At 35.0% G+C, this 22,730-nt stretch overlaps 1 protein-coding gene across 1 annotated transcript in view; it reads right to left on the bottom strand.

Annotated features, from left to right (window-relative positions):
- IQCH (IQ motif containing H) overlaps window positions 1-22,730 on the bottom strand; it is a 259,181-nt gene that overhangs the window by 149,938 nt on the left and 86,513 nt on the right. The window contains exon 6 of the mRNA XM_073012272.1: window positions 18,553-18,681. Coding sequence (XP_072868373.1) covers window positions 18,553-18,681 — 129 coding nt within the window. The remainder of the gene's footprint in view (window positions 1-18,552; window positions 18,682-22,730) is intronic.

Raw genomic sequence — 22,730 nt, 5'->3', positions numbered from 1 at the left:
CACGATCTCGGCTCACTGCAATCTCCGCCTCCAGGGTTCAAGTGATTCTCCTGCCTCAGCTTCCTGAGTAGCTGGGATTATAGGTGTGCACCACCACACCTGGCTAATTTTTATATTTTTAGTAGAGATGGGGTTTTACCAGTTTGGTCAGGCTGGTCTTGAACTATTGACCTCATGATCTGCCCACCTCAGCCTCCCAAAGTACTGGGATGTTCTTGCTTTCTATTAAATGCATATAAATAATGGATGAGATTGCTAAGAAGTGATGAAAGACATTAGTCTACAGATTCAAGAATCCCAATAAATACAAAGCAGGATAAATAAAAAGACCTATATGCCTAGATGCATCACAATGAACCTGTAGAACACCAAGGATAAAAATAACTTATTTCAGCTAGAGAGGAAACAAAAGACAAATTGTTTTCATCCACAATTTTAACCACTATTTACCACTGACTCCTCAATAGTCCACAGGCTCCTCAATAGCAGATATAATTGCTAGAAAACAATGAAATAATATATTGAATGTGCTGACAAGATAACTTTCAAAAGTCAAGACATAAACACATTTTGAGGCAAATAAAAGTTGACAGAGTTTACCACCAGTAGAAACAGGCTTGTACTAGTGGAAATTTAAAGAATATAATTTAGGGAGCTGGAAATGAATGCAGTATTGAAAGTCTGAGATGCAAGAATGAATGAACAGCAAAGACAGGGACAAATCTGTTGGCTAATGTAACAAATATTGATTACATAAAAAACTAACAATAATGTCTTGTGAGATTTTTTTAAAAGATACAACCAAAATACATAAGAAAAATAGATTCTACATCAGGAGGGAGATGGAGTTAAAATGTTCTGAAGTTTTTATATTGTTAAAGGAAAAAGTACAGATATTTATTAACTGTAGACTTTGACAAGTAATATATGCATGTGAAAATAACAAGCTAATTGCAATAAGAATAGAAAAGGAATGTATCAATTCCAAAATAATAGAGGAATAAAAGTATAATGAGGAAAAATAATCTATTCAAAAGAAGACAATAAAGGAAAGAAAATGAAATAGCAACAAAACAGGGCAGGGCACAAACAGAAATAGACTAGATGGAAGAAATACATCAAAATATATTAGTAATTAGAATAACTGTAAATGCAGTAAATGCTAAATGGATAATGATGGTCAGAATGAATTTTTAAAAATTCAGCTATATACTCTTTATAAAAGACAGACTTAAAACATATGGCTACAGAAAGATTAAAAGTTAAAAAAAAAGAGAAAAGATATACCAGGTTAACAATAACCAAAAGGAAGCTGAAGTGGCTATAGTAACAGACAAAAAGCTATTTATGCTAAAAAGCAATTATAGAGATAATGAAGGAGAATGTGCAATGATAAAAATTCCTATTTATTAGGAAGATATAATAACTATAGTAAGAGTTGGCAAGGATGTGAATTCACAGAGTATCTTATACACTGAAGGTAGAAATGTAAATTGATGCAATGACTTTAAAAGACAATTTGGCATTACTTCCTAAAGTTAAATGTTCACCTACCCCATGACCTATTCCACTCCTATTGACCAAGAAAAATACTTGTGCATACTCAGCAGGAAACGTGAAAAAAATGAATGGCAGCACTGTTCACAATACCAAAGGCTGAAATCAACCCAGAAGTTCATCAACAGAAGACTGGATAAATTAACCATGGTCTATTCAAACTATCATCTTCACCAAACTAACACAGAAACAGAAAACCAAACACTGCATGTTCTCACTCATAAGTGGGAGCTGAACAACGAGAACACATGGACATAGGGAGGGGAACATCACACACCAGGGCCTTTTGAGGGGTTGGGGGAAGCAGGAGGGAGAGCATTAGGACAAATACCTAATGCGTGCGGATGTTAAAACCTAAATGATGGGTTGATAGGTGCAGCAAACCACCATGGCACAAGTATACCTATGTAACAAACCTGCACATTCAGCACATGTATCTCAGAACTTAAAGTAAAATAAACGAACAAACAAAAAAATGGAATATTCTACAGCAGCCAAAAGAAATGAATTCAGTGATGGGTAGCATATCTACTTCAAGACTCTAATTCAGTATTTCAAGGAGGACCCTGGCATCTCTAGTTTGATGCATACAGGCCATCTCCTTAGAACTCCACTTCTCCAGCTTTGTGTACAGCTCCCTATGCTTTCCTTTCATGTCAAGAAGGTGTCCCTCCCCCAATATTCTTTCTAAAAGTCAGACTTACTGAGTTACTACTTACATACAGTAAAATTCATCCTTTTTAGTATAGTCTTATGAGTTTTGGCAAATGTGTAAGTCATATAACCATCACCACAATCAAGATATAAAACAATTCCAGGCCGGGTGCAGTGGCTCACACCTGTAATCCCAGCACTTTGGGAAGCTGAGGCAGGTGAATCACGAGGTCAGGAGATTGAGACCATCCTGGACAACATAGCAAAACTCCATCTCTACTAAAAATACAAAAAATTAGCTGGGTGTGGTGGTGGGCATCTGTAGTCCCAGCTACTTGGGAGGCTGAGGCAGGAGAATTGCTTGAACCTGGGAGGCAGAGGTTGTAGTGAGCTGAGATCGCGCCACTGCACTCCAACCTGGGCGAAAGAGCAAGACTCCATTCTCAAACAAACAAACAATCAAAGAGGACAACAAAACAATTCCAATACCTGCCAAAATTCCTGCATGTCCCTTTACCATCAACTACTCTCTCCATCCCCAGGCAACTCTTGATCTGTTTTCTGTCTTCATTGTTTCATTTTCTAAAAATGTTATGTAAATAGCATCATATAGTGTGTAGCATGTTGAGTTTGGCTTCTTTCACTTTGCATAATGCATTTGGGATTCATCTTTATTGTTGCATGTATCAGCAATTAGTTCCTTTTTAGAGCAAGTTTTACTCCATTGTATGGATGTACCTCAATTCATCAGCTGAGAGACATCTAAGTGGTTTCCAGTTTTTGGTGATTATGAATAAAGCAACATTCATATATTACAAACATTCATATACAGGTTTTTGTGTAAATATGTTTTCATTTCTCTTGGGCAAATAGATAACTAGGAGTGAGATTGCTGGGTCATACAGTAAATACATGTTTAACTTTATAAATATCTGCCAAACTGTTCTCCAAAGTGTTTGTACCATTTTGCATCCCCACCAGCAAGGAATGAGAGTTGCAGTTGTTCCATATCCTCATGTAGTGGTATCCCGTTGTGGTTTTAATTTGCATTTCCCTAATGACTAATGATGTTAAGCATGCTTTCACGTATCTATTTACCATCCATATATCTCCTTTGGTAAAGTGTCTGTTCAAATCTTTTGTCTGTTATTGGGTTGTTTGTTTTCTTATTACTGAGTTTTAAAAGTTCTTTATATGTTCTGGATAAAAATACATGATCAGTTATTGTTTTAAAATATTAACTCTCAATCTATAGCTTGTCTTTTTTTATTTTTATTTTTTAAGATGGAGTCTCACTCTTGTTACCCACGCTGGTTCAATGGCAAAATCTCAGCTCACTGCAACCTCTACCTTCCGGATTCAAGCCTCAGCCTCCCGAGCAGCTGGGATTACAGGCACCCACCGCCTGGCTAATTTTTGTTTTTTTAGTAGAGATGGGGTTTCACCATGTTGGCCAGGCTGGTCTCAAACTCCTGACCTCAAGTGATCCACCTACCTCGGCCTCCCAAAGTGGTGGGATTACAGGCGTGAGCCACTGTGCCTGGCCAATCTATAGCTTTTCTTTTCATTTTCTTAACATGGTGTTTCAAAGAGTAGAAGTGTTTAATTTTGATGAAGTCCAATGTATCCATTGTTTCATTTTATGGATTTTGCCTTTGGTGTGGTATGTAAGAAATTTTTGCCTAACTCAAGAACACAAAAAATTTTCCCCTTTGTTTTCCAAAAGTTTTATAGCTTAGGCTGTATATTTAATTTTATAAACCATTTTGGGTTAATTTTTGTATGGTACAAGGAATGGGTTAAGGTTCCTTTTTTCCCTTTTATATAAATGTCCAGTTCCAGCACAATTTGTTGAAAAAATTATGCCTTCTCCATTGAATTGCCTTTGCATCTTTGTCAAAAATGAATTGACCAAGTATGCGTGGTTCTATTTCTGTACTCTTTATTCTGTTCTATTGATCTGTGTTTATCCTTTTGCCAATACCACACAGTCCTGATTACTGTAGCTTTATATTAACTCAGGTAACAGGAGTCCTCCAATGCTGTTTTCCTCTTTCAAAATTGTACTAACTATTGTAGCTCCTTGGCCTTTCCGCAAACTTTAGAGTCAGCTTTTCAATATCTAGAACAAATCTTACTGAGATCCTGATTGGGACTGCATTGAATTTATAGATCAATTTGGGGAAAATTAATTATAAAAATACTGAGTCTTCTAATCTATGAACATGGCTAATCTTCCTAATTTATTTAGGTCATCTTTTAATTTTTTTCATTAGTGTTTTATAGCATCCAGTATCCGTATGTTGCAAATATTTGTTAGCTTTACACCTAAGTATTTAATTGTTGGTGTTATGTTAATGGTATTTTTTTAATATTCAATTTCCAATTGTTCATTTCTAACAAATTGAAATTAAATTTATTTTTGTATGTTAATCTTGTGTCCTCAAACCTTGCTGAACTCCCTTATTAGTTCTACTAGCTTTTGTGTGTGTGTGTGTGTGTGTGTGTGATGGCTTCTTTGAGAGTTTCTATGTAGTAATTATGCTCTTTGCAAAGAGAGTTTTATTTCTTCCTTTCCAATCTGCACGTCTTTTGTTTCTTTTTCTTACCTCACTGCATTGGCTAGGAACTTCAGTACAATGTTGAATAGAAGTGGTGAGAGTACACAACCATGTCTTGTTCCTGATCTTAGGTGAAAAGCATTCATTCAAAAACTATTATGATATTAGTTGTAGACATCTTTTATCCGTTTGAGGAAGTTCCCTTGTATTCTTAATTTTCTTACGGTTTTTGATATAAATGGATGTTGATTTATTTTAATTGAGATGGTTATATAGTTTTTCTTCTTCAGTCTATTCACATGGTGACTTGTGAATGATTGATATTTAAATGTTCAAACAGCTTTGCATTCCTAGGATAAACCCCACATGGTCATGATGTAATATATATAAAATACATCATCTCTCTCTCTATATAAAAATATATATAAATACATATATCTATATATAAATATAAATATATATATATAGAGAGAGAGCGCATGCGCACTAGATTCAATTTGCTATATTTTGTGAAGGATTTTTGCATCTATTTTCATAAAGAATACTGGGCTGTAGTTTTTTCTAAAGTCTTTGGTTGTGGTATCAGGGTGATGATAACTTCATAAAATTATCTGGGAAGTGTTTCTCTCTATTCTATTTTTCAGGAAGAATTTCTGTAACATTGGTAATATTTCTTTCTTAATTGGTAGAATTCACCAGTGATGCCATATGGTATCTTTTTTTTTTCTTACAATGTTTTTAAGTACTAAGTCAATTTCTTTAATAAATACAGGACTAATCAGGTTATCTATTTCTTCTGGAGTGACCTTAGGTAGTATCTGTCTTTCAAAGAATTCGTCCATCAATATAAGTTGTCAAACTTATAGACATAAAGTTGTTTATAGTGTTCTCTTAGCATCCTTTAAATGTCTATAGGATTTGTAATGATGTCTCCTCTTTTGTTCCTGATATTGGTCATTTGTGCCTTCTCTCTTTTAATCTTGGTTAGTCTGTCTAGAGGCTTACCAATTTTATAAAAATGTTCCATGAAACACAGTTTGGTTTCACTGAATTCCTTTTTTTTTTTTTCCTATTTTCCATTTCACTGACTTCTATTTTCCATCCTCTGCTTGCTTGGGTATATGTGCTTCTCTTTCTTGGGTTTTTTAGAGTGGGAGCTTAGATCATTAATCTGAGATCTTTCTTCTTTTCTAATAAAAGTATTTAATGCTAAAAATTTTTCTTAAGCCCTACTTTAGCTGCATCTTACAAATTTCAGTACGTTGTGTGGTCATTCCCATTTAATTCAAAAAAATTTTTTTAATATCCCTGTGACTTCCTCTTTGATCTATGGGTTATTTAGAAGTGTGTTTTTGCATTTGGGGGATTTTCTACTTTTTAAGTTTAATTCTGTTCAGGTCAGAGTATATAATGTGTAAGATTTTAACTATTTTAAATTTGTTAATATTTGTTTTATGGTCCAGAATATGGTCTATTTTGGTGAATGTTCTATGTGCATTTGAAGTAAATGCATGTTCTGTTGTGTTTTAATGCTCCATAATGGTCTATATGGCCTATAATACTGTTATATTATAGTCTTCTATAGCAGGGGTCCCTAACCCACAGGCCACAGACTAGCTACTGTGGCCTGTTAGGAACTGAGCTACACAACAGGAGGTGAGTGGCAGGTGAGCAAGCATTACCATCTGAATTCACACCTCCTGTCAGATCAGCAGCAGCATTAGATTTTCATAGGAACAAGAACCCTATTATGAACTGCACATATGAGGGATCTAGGTTGCTTGCTCTTTATGAGAATCTAATGCCTGATTATCTGAGATGGAACAATTCCATCCTGAAACTATTCCTCCCCACCTCTTGTCTGTGGGAAAATTATTTCCCAGAAAACTGGTCCCTGGTGTCAAAAAGGTTGGGGAGTATAGTATTATTATATTCTATAGTATTATTTTTGGGGGGGTTATTAGTTCTATTGATTATTGTGAGATATAATTCTGGATTTATTATTTCTGTTTTATTAATTTTTGCTTCATGTATTTTATATCTCTGTTTTTAAGTACATACACATTTAGGAATGTCTGTCTTCTTGCTGAATTGATCCTTTTATCATCAATTATTCCTATTAATGTGTCTTCATCTGATAGTAATAGAGCCAATCCAGTTTTCTTTTCATTATTGTTTGTATGGTATATTTTTCCATCTTTCTCCTTTTTATTAATTTTTAATTTACATTTAATTTGTGTCTAGTCCTATAATTTATTTTTGAATTAAAAATATATAAACTTTTTATTTTGGAATAATTTTAGATACAGAAAAGTCGCAGAGATAATCTAGGACAGTCCTGTATACCATCATTCACTTTCCCTTAATGTTAACATATTCCATTACCATAGTCCATTTGTCAAAAGCAAGAAATCATCATTGATACATTATTATTAACTAAACTCAAGACTTCATTCAGATTTTACTAGTTTTTACACTCATGTCTTCTTACTGTTCCAGAATCTTATCCAGGATATCTCATTGTATTTAGTCATCCTGTCTCCTTAGGCTTCTCTGGTCTGTGACAGTTTCTCAGTCTTTCCCTGTTTTCATGACCATCACAGTATTGAGGAGTATGGTCAGGTATTTTGTAGAATGTCTGAAATGTGGGTTTGTCTGATGTTTTTCTCATGTTTTTTTTCTCTGCGGTTATAGGTTGTTGGGGCAGAATAACATAAAGGTGAAGTTCTTCCTCATGATATCATATTAGGGGGCACATGATATCAACCTGAATTATGACTAATGATATTATCCTTGGTCATTTGGTTAAGGCAGGGTTTGCCAGGTTTCTCCACTGCAAATTTTCTATTTTTCTTCTTTCCATACTCTATTATTTGGATGTGAATCACTAAATTCAGCTCACATTCAAAGAGAGGGAAGGGGTGGATAAATAAGCTCCATTTCCTGGAGGAGGAGGTAACTGTTTAAATTATTTGGGGCTGGGCGCACTGGCTCATGGCTGTACTCCCAGCACTTTGGTAGGCCGAGATGGTTGGATCACCTGAGGTCAGGAGTTTGAGACCAGCCTGGCCAACATGGTGAAACCCCATCTCTACTAAAAATACAAAAAATTAATCAGGCATGGTGATGGGTACCTGTAATCACAGGTACTTGGGAGGCAGAGGCAGGAGAATTGCTTGAATCCAGGAGGCAGAGGTTGCAGTGAGCCGAGATTGCACCATTGCATTCTAGCCTGGGCAACAAGAGTGAAACTCCATCTCAAAAACAAATAAATAAAAATATATTATTTGGAATTCTTCTGTAGAAAGATTTGTCACTTCTCACCCTACTCCTATTTTAACCTATCTTTCTCGACATTTACATTGCAATTCTTAGAGACCACATATAGTTGGGTCTTGCTTATTTATCCAATCTGACAAGCTCTGTCTTTTAATTGGTGTATTTAGAGCATTCACACTTATTGTAAAGACAGCCTTCACTTTGCACTGTTTCAGTACGTACAAATTCTAGTTACCACAGTTTAGTTAAATAACATCAGTACTCCAACACAGTTCAAATTTCAGTTACCATAAAATTGTAATTGCATAAAATATAAACTTTGCTGCTAGAACTCTATTCCACAAATCACTACATAAGTGACAGATGTATATCAAGGTCAGTGACCATTCAAGTCATTCCATTCAAAGTCTGTCAGTCATTGGTCACTGTGCATCTGTTTCTGAGTTTGCATACAGACTGTAAATAATGTAGTAGTATTGCCTCTTTGACTCCCAGTGATAAATCTGCATCATTTTTTTTCCACAAAAAATGTACAAATGAAAGACAGAGTTGGTTAAGGAGGTTAAAAGTACACCAAAAGAATGAAAACTGATAGTGTTCAAAGTGAAATTGAAATATATTGTAAGTAGAATTATAGAAGAAATAGCTGACTGTGGGAATGTAGACAATGCCACCATTTGAAAGACTCTACTAATGCATCCAGAAGAATGTAGTCAAGTTTAACTTACTGACATAAATGAGGAAAGTGGTTGTGATGAAAGTACATGTTTGAGAGGATGTGATGCCAGAAAGAAATTTCATATTAAAGGGACTCAGAGATACTTCATAATATTAAAAGTGAAAAGGATAAAAAGTTGGAAGCTGATTCAAAGTTAGAAAGAAGTATGACAATGCACCAAGCCACAGTAAAGATTATCACTCCATATCATAAGTTAATGATAAGAAGAAAAAGGCAAGCACTGTTTAAAACTATTCTTTTTTAACAAAGAAAACACTTTATTTTCAATGTTTCTAATGTTTAGAATAATAGGATATTAAATATATATTCATTTTACTATTTTTTCATTGCCCCACATAGTTAAAATAAAGAGGAATAAAGTTTTTAATGTTTTGACAAAAATCTTAAAGATCATGAAACAATTGTAATTTTTCCTACTGACTCTAAATTACCTGGGAGGGTTTCTGCTTAAACAGTCATTTGTGTGGTCCCACACCATCAGCAAAGATTGCCTACAATTCTTAATATGGTGATATGGTTTGCCTGTGTCCCCACCCAAATCTCATTTCAAATTGTAATCTGAATTGTAAACCCCATTTGTTGGGGGAAGGACCTGGTGGGAGGTGAATGGATCATGGCGGCAGGTTTCCACATGCTGTTCTCATGATAGTGAGTGACTTCTCACAAGATCTGATGATTTTTTTAAGTGGCAGTTTCCCCTGCTCTTCTCTCTTGCCTGCTACCATGTAAGATGTTCCTGCTTCCCCTTCTGCCATAATTGTACGCTTCCTGAGGCCTCCCCAGCCATGCGGAACTGTGAATCAATTAAGCCTCTTTCCTTTATAAATTACCCAGTCCCAGGGAAGTTCTTTATAGCAGTGTGAAAACAGACTAATACATACGGCTGCATTAAAATTTAACATCTTGTTAGCTTTCTATTTGTTCCATGTTTTCTTCATGATTTTCACAAACTTTCTGCTTTTGGAGTAAATATTTTTATGATTCCATTTTATCACTACATAAATTATTATTTAAACCTCTTTTTAAAATATTTTAATGGTTGTTCAGGATGTACAAAACATCTTTCAATTAATCAATATACCTTCAATTAATATTAGACCATTTCATGTATAAGGATCTTAAAACAATATATTGTTATATATCAATTTCTCCCTCATCCTTGTGTTATTGTTGTCATATATTTTACTTTTACATATGCCATGAAGCCACAATACATTGCTAATAATTTTGCTTTAAACAAGGGGTTAGCAAACTATGGCCCAAAGTCCAAATCAAGCTCACAGTATTTATATGGCCTTTGAGGTAAGAATGGTTTTTACATTCTTAAAGGATCAAGAAGTAGAAGAAGGAAGAGGAGAAGAAAGGGAAAAAGGATGAGAAGAAAGAGAAGAAGGAGGAGGCAGCAAAAGAAAAAATAAGGAGGAAAAGACGATGCAAAGAAACTTGCAAAGGAATGAAACACTACATTATTTACTGTCTAGTCTTATTTTCTATCTAGTCCTTTAAAGAGTAAGTTTGTTGAACCCTGAGTTATAGTCAGTTATCTTTTGGATAAATTTAATATAAGGAAACATGTATTTTATATTTAACTTCATTTTAGTCATTTCCAGGTTTCTTCATTTCTTTGTGTATACCCAAATTTCTCTCTGGTATTATAGTCCTTCTGCCAGAGAAACTTCTTTTAACATATTCTATAGGGCAGTTCTGCTGGTGATGAATTCTCTCTTTTTATTTGTCTAAAGAAGTCTATTTCTCCTTCACTTTTGAAAAATATTTTTGTTGGAAGTAGAATTCTGACCTGACAACTTCTTTTTCTTTCAGCCCTTTAAAGATGTCACTGTATTATTTCCTGACTTGCATAGTGTTTGATGAGAAGAATACTGTAATGTTTATCTTTGTTCCTCTGTATGTAATGTACATTTTTGGTTTGGTTATCTTCAAGGCTTTCTCTTAATTTTTATTTTCAGCAGTTTGAATACGATGATTCTCTCTCTCTCTCTCTCTCTCTGTGTGTGTGTGTGTGTGTGTGTGTGTGTGTGTCTTGTATTTATCTTGTTTGTGGGCTTCTTGGATCTGTGGTTTGATGTCTTTCATCACTTTGGTAAAATTCCTGGCCATTTTCTCTTCAAATATTTCTTCTGCCCTATTCTCTGTTCTTCTGAGATTCCAAAGCCACACATATTAAAAGGTTTGCTATTGTCCCATGGTTATCAATTGCTCTGCTACTGTTGCTTTTCCTCCTCTTTGTGTTTCAATTGTGTAATTTCATTTGACTTATCCTTAAGTTCACTGATCTTTTTCCCTCAGTTGTGTTTATTCTACTGATGAACCCATTGAAGCCATTCTTTATATGTTCCCATGCTTTTTATTTATAACATTTCTATTTGATTCTTTCTTATACTTTTCAACTTCCTGCCGAAAACCTCTAGCAGTTCGCACATGTCTCATTTTTCCACTTAGTCTTCAACATATTAATCACAGTTATTTTAAATTCCCTAATAGTTGTAATATCTAGTCTCTGAGTCTGGTTCTGCAGATTTGTCTCTTGACAGTGAGTTGCTTTTTGTATCTCACAACTGCTACTAATTGCCAGACATAGGGCTTAGAACCGTGAAAACTGAGGTAAATAGCATTTATGCCTGGAAATGGCAGTCTTCTTCTTCTAGGGCATTAGGGTGGGTGACTGGGTGTGGTTGGAAGTTGAACTGGTTGTGGGTTTTGTTGTTATGGTTACCTTCATTGCCCCACAAGTTCCAAATTCCCTTTCACCTATGTTCATGTTATTTTCTATTTCCTCTGTTATTTCATGTCTCAAGGTCTAGTTCAAAGAGGTCTCTATCCATAAAGACTTTCAGTGATCCTCTATTATCTAACTTTTCTGCTGCTCATTAGCTATGCCCTTCATGTACTCCCCTATTCTCTGTTTTAACTATAAGATTTAGCTATTAAAAATACTCAGAACATATTGTTTTGTATTTAATATGGTCTTTTCCATGTGTGCATTTTTTCTAATTATACTATCTAAAGTAATTTCTAGATAGTAGTTGTATTATATTTATTTTATATTTTTGTCCCTGAGCATATTGTAGGTGTGCAAATATACCAATTGATTTTTATTTTATTTAGTTCTTGATATAACTACTGGAACACATTAATTTTAATACTTAAAAGTCAGGAGATGGCAAACTATGGTCCATATGCCAAATCTGGCCTGCAGTCTGTTTTTGTATGACTCTCAAGCTAAGAACTGTTGCTACATTTTTAAGAGATGTTTAAATAAAAGGAGAATAACATATGAGAGAGATAATAGGTGGCATGCAATGCCTACAATATTTCCTACCTGGCCCTCTACAAAAAAATTTGTTCACTCCTATTTAAAATGATGTGCACTTAATTCTTACTTTTTATGGGAAAAAGATTCTTTCTGTAAAGGACTAAATTAAAGATATGTGTTATCTGAAGAAAAAAGTGGTAGAACTAAAAAATAAAGAGAAATAGACAAATTTACAAGCATAGCTTGAGACTTTAACATACCTTTCTTGGCAATTGATAAAATAGGCAAAATAGAGATAGATTTGAATAACATGATTAAGTTGAATTAATTGAATATATGCAGAAAACTGCATCCAACAAATACAAAACATATTTTCAAATGCACATGGACAGTTTACCTAAAGTCTTCATATGCTAGGGTAAAAAAGCAAGTCAGATTTCAAATAACTGAAAACATATAGAATATGCTCTCTAAAAAATGAAATTAGGCTATAAATCAATAACAAAAAAGATAGCTAAGAACTACTCAATTGTATACACTTCTAAATATCCCATAAGTCAAAAAATGAAAATGAAAATAAGGAAATAACCTGAAATACATGATAATGAAAATATGACATAACAAACTTACTAAAGTAGGCTTTGTGTGAAATTTATAGCCTTCAATTTACATATCAGAAACAAATAACACTTGAAACTTAATAAGTTAAGCATATGTGCCAATAGTTTAAACAAATAAAAAAATTAAAAGCAAAGAAAGTGAAGAAATGGTAAAGATAACTTATGCCAATCAAATTAAAAATATATAGTAGAAAGGATCAATAAGGTCAAAATCTGGTTGTTTGAAAAATACCAAAAAATCAATAAACACCTAGAGATACTGATAAAAAAAAAATGAGGAAGGTAGAAGTAACCAACAATAGGAATGAGAAAGCACATCATCACAGATGCTACACACATTACAAAATAGAGAATACTGTAAACAACTTTATTGTAATAAATTAGAAAATTTAGATGAAATGGACAAATTCCTTGCACAAAATTAACTTATTAAACTGACACAGACAAAATAACAAAAAAGAAGTCCTGTATTTGTTAAAAAAAATTCCTCAATCCTAAGCCTATTTCCAAAGAAAACTACATGGATTCATTGGTAAATTATTCCAAACATTTAAGAAAGAAATAGTACCAGTTGTATCCAAACTCTTCAAGAGAATATAAAAAAAGATCACACTCACTGTGGCAAAACTAACATTGATATTAAAACCTAAGGAAAACATTACAGGAAAGGAATAAATTTAGGCCAGTCTCACATATGAACAAAAATGCAAAAATCAAAACCAAAATATTAGCAAATGAAATCCAGCAATACATAAACGGGATGCTATTTCACATCTAATTGGACTTATTCCTTAAATGCATGGGGAATAAATAAGTGTGTTAGGAGTACTAGCTAAAAACAGATTTAAATAAGAAACAGTCTCATAATATAATATTCAAAATGCTAAGATTTCAACTGAAAATTACTCATCATACCAAGAACCAGAAAGACCTCAAACTGAATGAAGAAAGATAATGAATAGATACCAACAGTGAGATGACAAGGATGTTAGAATTACCTGAGAAAGATTTTAAAGCAGCCACCATAAAAATCCTTCCACAAGCAATTGCTGACTGTCTGGAAACAAGTGAAAAATACAGTCTTAGAAAAGGAACAGAAAGTCTTCACAAAGAAACAGAATATATAAAAAGGAACCAAATGAAAATTTTAGGACTGAAAACTACAGTAACCTAAATACAAAATCCAGTGGATGAGATTACAAGATAGAAGAATAGAAATCGCCCAATCTGAGCAAAAGAGAAAAAACAGACTAGAAAAGAGAACACAGCCTCAAGGACCTGTGAGACTATATCCAAAAAATCTAACATTTGTATCATCATAGTCCTAGATAAAGAGGAGGTAGGGGTCAAGGCTAAAAAAAGTACACAAAGAAATAATGGCTGAAAGCATCCTAAATCTGGCAATAGACATAAACCTACAGATTCAAGATGCCAGGCCAAACTAAAACAGAATAAACCTAAAGAAACTCACACCAAGACATATCATAGTCAAACTTCTGAAAACTAAAAATTGAGAACAAAAATTAAAAGCAGCAGGAGAAAAGCAACACCTTATCTACAGGAGAAAAACAATTCAAAAGCAGATCTCATCAGATATCATGGAAGCCAAAAGCATGTGGCACAACTTTTTTTGTTTTTTCCAAGTGCTGAAAGAAAAGAATTGTCAACTCAGAATCCTATACCTAGCGAAAATATCCTTCAGGAATAAAGAGGGAAAGCAAGACATTCTAAGATTAAGGAAAATGAAGATAATTTTTCATTAGTATAACGACTCTAAAAGAATGGCTAAAGAAAATTCTCTAAACAGAAAGCAAATGATAAAGTTAAAAAACTCTTGGGAACATTAGGAAAAAAGAAATAATACGATAAGCAAAAACAGGATAAAAGCAACAGACTTTCCTTTTCTTCTTTAGTTTTCTAAATTATATTTGATGGTTAATACAAAAGTTATAACACCTCTATGACATGGCTCCAAATATATGTAGAGGAAATAAAAATGCAATTACCATAAGACCCAGCAATTATAGTCCTGGGCATTTATTCTAAAGAAATAAAAACATATGTGTATATAAAAACCTGTAAACAAATGTTTATGGCAGCTTTATTAATAATAGCTCGAAACTGGATACAATCCATATGTCCTTCAACAGGTCAATGGTTTAACAACTGTGGTACATTCTAACATGGAATTCTGCCCAGCAATAAAAAGGAATAAACTATCAGTATAATGACTAAATTATCAATAATGGCAATAAAGTTATTAATGTAATTACATATATTTATTAATATAACCTATTAACTAAAAGGAATAAACTATTAATACAACCTGAATGACTCTCCAGAGAATTATAGTGAATGAAAAAAGCCAGTTCTAAAATTCACTGTATTAGATGAAATGGATGATTTAGAATTGTCCATTTAGAATCCATTTATGTAACATGCTTGAAATGACAAAATTATAGAAACACAGAATAGTATTATTGGCTGCCAGGGATTAAGGGGGTGTAGGGCTGGAGGGAAGCAGGTATGGCTATAAAAGGGCACTATGAGGAATCCTTGTGGTAATGGAATTGTTCTATATCTTGCCTGCATCAATATTGTACTTGTGATATTATATTACAATTTTGCAACATGTTACTATTGTGAAAAACTGTGTAAAGAGAACAAAGGATCTCTGCATTTTTTTTTACAACTACATGTGAATCTATCATTATCTCAAAATGAAAAGTAAAAAAAAAAAAAAAAAACAGTAACAGTGAAATGTCAAGCCACAGGGTAGGAAAAATTATTTGCAATACATGTAACTGATAAAAGATTAATACCCAGAATATCTAGTAATTCCTATAAATCACTAAGAAAAAGAAAGACAATCCAATTTCAAAAAAATAAAAAAGGGTTAAAGTCTTAAATCACCTTACCAGAGAGGATACTCAGATGACCAATACGCATTATCAAAACAACTTGCTCAATTTTACTGGTCATTAGGAAAGTAGAAATTAAACCCACAAAGACATACCACAACAGACTCTTCAAGATGGCTAAAGTTTTAAAAACTGAAGAAATATCAAGTGTTGACAAAGATGAATATTCTGGAACACTCATATACTGCCAGTAGGAAAATAAGTCAGTATAACCATGTTGGAAAACTGTTTGGCAGTATCTATTAAATCTGATCATATATAAACACTAAGACTCAGCAATTTCATCTTTTAATATATCTTCAACAGAAGTGCTACATATGTGCATTAAAAGATACCTACATATGTGCATTAACAGGCAAGAATTAATAATTAAGGCATTAAAAGTACAAGAATGCTCATAATGACTGGGCACGGTGGCTCATGCCTGTCCTCCCAGCACTTTGGGAGGCCAAGGTGGGTGGGTCACCTGAGATCAGGAGTTCAAGACCAGCCTGACAAATACGTTGAAACCCCGTCTCTACTAAAAATACAAAACTTAGCTGGGCGTGGTGGCGTATGCCTGTAGTCCAAGCTACTTAGGAGGCTGAGACAGAATTGTTTGAACCCGGGAGGTGGAGGTTGCAGTAAGCCGAGATCGCACCACTGCACACTCCAGCCTGGGCGACAGAGCGAGACTCCCTCTCAAAAAAAAAAAAAAAAAAAAAGAATGCTCATGGTAGTATTATTCCTAATAGCTCTATAGTATAAACCACTAAAATTCCCATCGACACTAGAATGAATACAAAATTGAAGCACATTCACAGATATTCATTCATATATTCATATATATTTATGCTTGATGCCTCTCTTTCCCTCACTCCTATCCAATAGTCAGTCTTCATGCTTCCACCAAAATATAACCTGAATTTGTTCACTTCTCTTCATCTCCATTGATACCATCCTCCTCATATCCACCATTATTTCTCACCTGGTTTACAGCAATAGTCATTTAACTACTCTCCAAGCTCCCACTATGATTTGTTATCTGCAAAGCAGTTATTAAAACATACATCAGATCATCCCATACTCTGTTTAAATCCTTCAGTGGGTTCTATCTGTTAGCAGAATTAAATGTAACTCTTCACTGTGGTTTGGAAGGCTGCCATGCTGATTCTGGTATAGTCTAAGGTATTTAAAAAGAAAGATCTTAAAGATACACTGAGTTGTTTAAATAAATTAAGAGTTCTTTATCTCTCATACACAGTTCAAAGGAAGGCAGTCCTGGGTTGGCAGGGCAGTTCTGCAAGACTCAACATGGAGTTCCATCTCTGGCTCCAAAATGCGTGCCCAAGTTTCATCATCACATCTGCATCCCAGCTAGCCAGAAGAAGGAAAGGCAAAAGAGGGGCTATGCTTCTTTTCTCTAAAGAGCACAGTCCAGAACTTTTTCACTCTACTTCTGCTTAACAGCTTCATTATCCACAGCCTCCTCACATGACACACCCAGCAGCAAGTAAGCCCGGGAAATGTCTTCAGTTAAAATGACATGTGCCGACCCACAACTCTATTACTATGGAGGTAGGGAAGAGTAAATATTGAGGACAACTCAGTCTTGGCTCTAGCCTACAGCACATAATCCCTCTCTACTTCTCCACCTTCATCTCTTCCCTTTTTCTCCCTTGCTCATGGTTTGGCCTTCTTGCTCATTCCCTGTTAGTCCTCAGGGCCTTTGTCCCTGTGCTGTCATATATCTAAAATTCTCTTCTCTAGATCTCTACATGACCGGCTTTTCTTCATCATTTGAATCTCAGCTCAAGCCTCCTATCTCTTCTGAGAGACATTCCTTGACCCTTCCCTCACAAGCAAAGTAGCCCCCTCCTTATCATTCTGTAACCCATATTGTTTTATTTCTAGCATTTATCACTAGCTTAAATTCTCATTTACTTATCTGCTTATTACCTGTCTCCATCTGGAATATAAACACCATGAGAACAGAACCATTGTCTGACATTTTCTGCTGGATCTCCAGCACCTAGACGCTACTTTGGATAAAACAGTAACTCCACAAATATTTATTTTTAAATATTAGGAAAAAATTATTTATATAACAAATAATTAAATATGAATTAATTCAGCCAAAACCTATCATTATATGACTGGGAAAACTGCAGCCCAGAGAAAGTAAATGGTTTGCCCAAGATTCTGCAACGAGTTACTAGATTCCCAGGTCGGTGCTTCTCTCTAGCACCCTATTTCATCCAGTATTTTCTTTGAAATCTTCTTCCATTATCTCAGCCCTCAGCAATTATTACTCTGAACTCCCATGGCACTAGACTTTAACGTCCATTTGGTTTTTGTTCCATGTCACTTTATGTCGTTATTTATCTTTATTATATCTATCTTGTTTCCCCAGCCAAACTGTAAGCCCTTTGAAAATACAAACCTTCTAACACACAGAGAGAACACAGGCCCTCAATATGTAATTTACAAAGATGGCTAAAGTTAATATTTATTTATTTATTTATTTATTTATTTGAGACGGAGTTTCGCCTTTGTTGCCCAGGCTGGAGTGCAGTGGCGTGATCTTCACTCACTGCAACCTCTGCCTCCCGGGTTTAAGTGATTCTCCTGCCTCAGCCTCCCAAGGAGCTGGGATTGCAGGCATGAGCCACCATGTCCACTAATTTTGTATTTGTAGTAGAGACAGGGTTTCATCATGTTGTCCAGGCTGGTCTCAAACTCCTGACTTCAGATGATTCACCTGCCTCGGCCTCCCAAAGTGCTGGGATTACAGGTGTTAGCCTGTACCCGGCCCAATTGATTTGTTTACTAAAGTGAAACTCAGGATGATTACAACTTTCATCTTGTCCTATTATTGAGGACAAAAGTTGGCTACTAGAAGGCTAGATTTGGGGCAGAGATAATATCTGTGTGTCCCCAACTGAACAGACACGCGAGAGTGTCTTACCTGCAGTTGGAATCTTACGTGCTTCACCAAAACTGTGCAGGGGAGCTGCTCTGGGTATAATGGGTGGATTCTGAAAGGTAATCCTTGCTGTTGGTGGAATCAGCCCTCGTTCTATCATACTTAAAATCCCTAAAAAGAAACATTAATAGAATGTGAGTTTAATTCCAAGCAATTCCACAAAGTCAGAGCTCTATAAATTTCACAAGTGTAATTTACTCCATTCATCATCTTATTTGTGAGGGTACATCTAGTGCCTTAATCCTTTGCATGAAAAAATAGCTACAATACACATTCATTTAAATGTAATATTCTAACCCAAGGAAAAATGTCATTTCCAATGGCAGTAATATGAAATAAAATTGCACTAAAGTAATTTCATTTTAAGGTGGAAATAAAATTTCAAGGCAAACTAAAACTTCTTTATACTTATGGTATTTTCAATTATTGGTAATACTATTGCTCTTTTTAAAATTCAGAGAAATCAGGCACACATTCTTAATAACTAAGGAGATCCTTTGTTCCAAAAGAAGGAAATCTGTGTACTTGAAACCATGCCCCTGTTGTATAATCAGTCATGCTTTATAAAATAAGGAGTTATTTTCAGACATTTCTCATATCACCAGAAGAAATTAATGCTCAGATAGGTTATTTTGATACAACTGGGCAAAATGGTTAGTATTAATGTAACGAATTCACAATTCCTAGCATTCATACTGTGTTACCATGGCTGGTGCCAAATCTTTTAAAGGATAAGAGACATCATTAAATGAATAAACAAATGAATAAATCAATGAATGATTGACCAAAGCCTGCTGTTAGAGGGAAAACTTTTGTTAAGATGGATCTACTGTTTTGAAACCAGAAACCTAGAAACTTGGGGACGACTTGCAATAAATTTGTGGTAGGGCTTCAGTTTCTTCTTGTTCTTTTACATAATAGAAAGTAAGTAAGGAACTCTGGGTCTCAACAAAATCCTAGAATACAAACTGTGTATTCAAGTTGGCCTAAGTTGAAGAATTTGGCACACAACTTGGTCCCTTCTAAGAGGGACCAATATTATTTCCATTTACCTTATGACCTCTACACTATACTACTATTAAGAATGTTAGTCTAGTGTTATAGGAATTCAGTAGAATGATCACTGAAGGGATGGAGATCTGAAAAACGTTTACTTGTAAAACAATGATTCCAAAGAGAAATCTTCAATTTACTTACTGCAGACTCATTTAGGGGAAGAATTTCTTATTAAAAGCAAAGATTCCTGGGCCCCAACTCAGACCTGTCCAAACTTCTGAGGACAGGGCCTGGTAATCTGCATTATTGAAGGCTCCAGGAGATATTCATGTGCACTGAAGTTTGAGAACCACTAGAATTGGGGCCCAGTAACATATACGTTAAATAAGCACTCCAGGTTAATCTTTTGTACTCTTAACACTTAAAAACTACTGATCCAGAGTATAACACTTTAGGACCTTTTTGAAATTAGTACTTCGGGTTTTAATTTTTATAACACTAGATTGAACTACTTTAAAAATCTTGTTAAGACTAATTCTTTGTTCTCACAAATACTTTCCACCTATAAATATCAAATTTCATTTCCAAGAACTCTGCCTGTTTTGCAGATGTGAAAAACAGGTCTCCTTATAATTCAGTATATTTTCATTTCAAGAGTCAGTTTCATTCTCTGAGAATTCTGAAGACTATAAGCACGATTTCAACCCATGCTTTAGTGCTGGTTGAAGCAATCATCTTAATTTCAGACAAACACATATGTGTGTCCATCTACTATTGGAAGGAAAAAATTAAGACTTTGGAATAAGTAGAAGAGATTACTGAGTATCTTTTCACTGAAATGCTGGAACCTCTGAAGATTATCTGACCTATAGTCCTACAGGACTCTGTGCGTCTTTGTTTTGTTTTGCTTTTTTAGAGACAAGGTCTCATTCTGTTGATCAGGTTGGAGTGCAGTGGCACCATCATAGCTCACTGCACCCTTGAATGCCTGGGCTAAAGTGATCCTCCTGCCTTATCCTTCCAAGTAGCTGAAACTATTGGAATAGCACCATCACATCTGGCTTTTTTTTTTTTTTTTTTTTTTTTTTTTAATGTAGAGACTAGGTCTCGCTATATTGTCCAGGCTAGTCTTGAACTCCTGGCTTCAACCAATCTTCCTGCCTTGGGCTAGCAAGGTTTTGGGATTATGGGTGTGAGCCACTGTGCTAGGCTGCATCTTTGTTTTTAACTGTCCATTTTATAATTCCATGAAGATTAAGGTTCATTTGTAGAAATCTGATAAGAATGTCACTAATTCTTGTTTCTACACATGCAAATTTAAATTCTTACATGTGGAAGGACAAGTCCCTGAAAAGGCAGTTTTGCATCCATTTGCAAATTTATTTAAATACTCTCAATTTATAAATGTGTTTATTTGTATTGTCCTTTGAATTTACTGTAACATCTTGCTAGTTCCCTCAATTAATAAGTTAATAAAGTCTTTGACATGTGTTCATTTTATATTTATATAAGAGTCATAACTTTACTTTTGAAAAAATCATCCTTTAACAGTTTTGGAGTTCCCACTGAGATGAGCAAAAGGGTCACCTGAAATCATCAGAAATGATGTATCTCACAGGAAGCCAAGCCCAGGCATGATTTTTCTTGGCCCCCACAGGTTAATTTAAAGTTTCTTGTTTTTCTAATTTTAATTTTACTCTCTATTAATTTGTTTTTCTTTTTCATTCATTTATGAATGGCAAGTTATTCCCTGTTGGCAGCTGCCATGATTGGGAATTTGGTGATCTCTGGAAATGATCTAATGTCTTATAGAGAGCATAGTTTGTTAGTTTTTGTCCATCTGTCTATTTTGAGCTCAAATTAGGAATTTCTTGTTCACAAGGAAGGAGAACAACTCTTTGATATCTGGACTGGTAAGCTTTTTGTGTTTTTATTTTCTTTCTTTTTTTCTCTTTTTCTTTCTTTTCTTTCTTTTTTTTTTTTTTTAAGACACTCTGTAGCCCAGGCTAGAGTACACGGGCATGATCTCAGTTCACTGCAACCTCTGCCTCTAGGGCTCAAGCCATCCTCTCGCCTCAGCCTTCTGAGTAGCTGAGACTACAGGTTCACCACCATGCCCAGCTCACTTTTGTATTTTTTGTTGGGGTTGGGGTTTTACCATGTTGCCCAGGCTGGTCTCGAACTCCTGGACTCCAGCAATCTGTCTACGTTGGTAGCCTCCCAAAATGCTGGGATTAGAGGCATGAGCCACTGCGTCTGGCCACTGTGTTTATTCTCTATTTATCTGTGGCTGAAATGGTAGAATTGAGGATATACCCTCTATCCATATGTCTTTGTATCTGTAATTCAGAAAGTTCCTTATCTCACATTGTGAGTGTAGAATGTTTTCCTGTCTCCAGATGGCTTAATAAATTAGATCATAAAGGCTCTTAAAGGAATTCTGTTCTGATGGGTTGTAGAGATAAATAAGTGCTTACATAAATTGAATATTCATAAAATTATCAAAAATAAAGAAATGAAACTTGTAATACTTTGTGCTCCCTGGACCTCCCAAATTCAGAAACTCTCATTGAGTCTCTACTTTTCATGGCAATATAGTAATTTACATAGTTTCGATGCTGTTCTCTTTGTACTAAGATATAATTAGAAAAATCACTATTGAGCCAATACCTTGCCTAGAATTTTACATTTGAGAATGTTTATTTAATCAGGTATAACAAGTCACTTTTTTTTTTTTTTTGAGACGGAGTCTCTCTCTGTTGCCCAGACTGGAGTGCAGTGTCATGATGATGGCTCACTGCACCTCTGCCTCCTGGGTTCAAGCAATTCTCGTGCTTCAGCCTCCCGAGTAGCTGGAATTACAGGTGCCCACCATCACACCTGGCTAATTTTTGTATTTTTAGTAGAGATGAGGTTTTGCCATGTTGGCCAGGCTGCTTTCGAACTCCTGACGTCAGGTGATCTGCTCGCCTTGGCCTCCCAAAGTGCTGGGATTACAGGCGGAACCACTGTGCCCGGCCGACGAGTCACTTTTAAAGAATCAAGGTTGATGCGTGATAGAGCCAGTGCTTACAAAGTCCTCCCAGAAAAACTAGCCTGGTATATGGCTTACATGACTTTCAGCCTTTTAAGTGGTAAGGAAGGTTACATGCTATAGCCCCAAG

The sequence above is a fragment of the Chlorocebus sabaeus genome, chromosome 26, assembly GCF_047675955.1.
Source record: "Chlorocebus sabaeus isolate Y175 chromosome 26, mChlSab1.0.hap1, whole genome shotgun sequence".
Taxonomy (NCBI): Eukaryota; Metazoa; Chordata; class Mammalia; order Primates; family Cercopithecidae; genus Chlorocebus; species Chlorocebus sabaeus.
The sequence above is the reverse complement of the archived record's forward strand: the minus strand, read 5'-3'. Positions and strand labels throughout refer to the sequence as shown.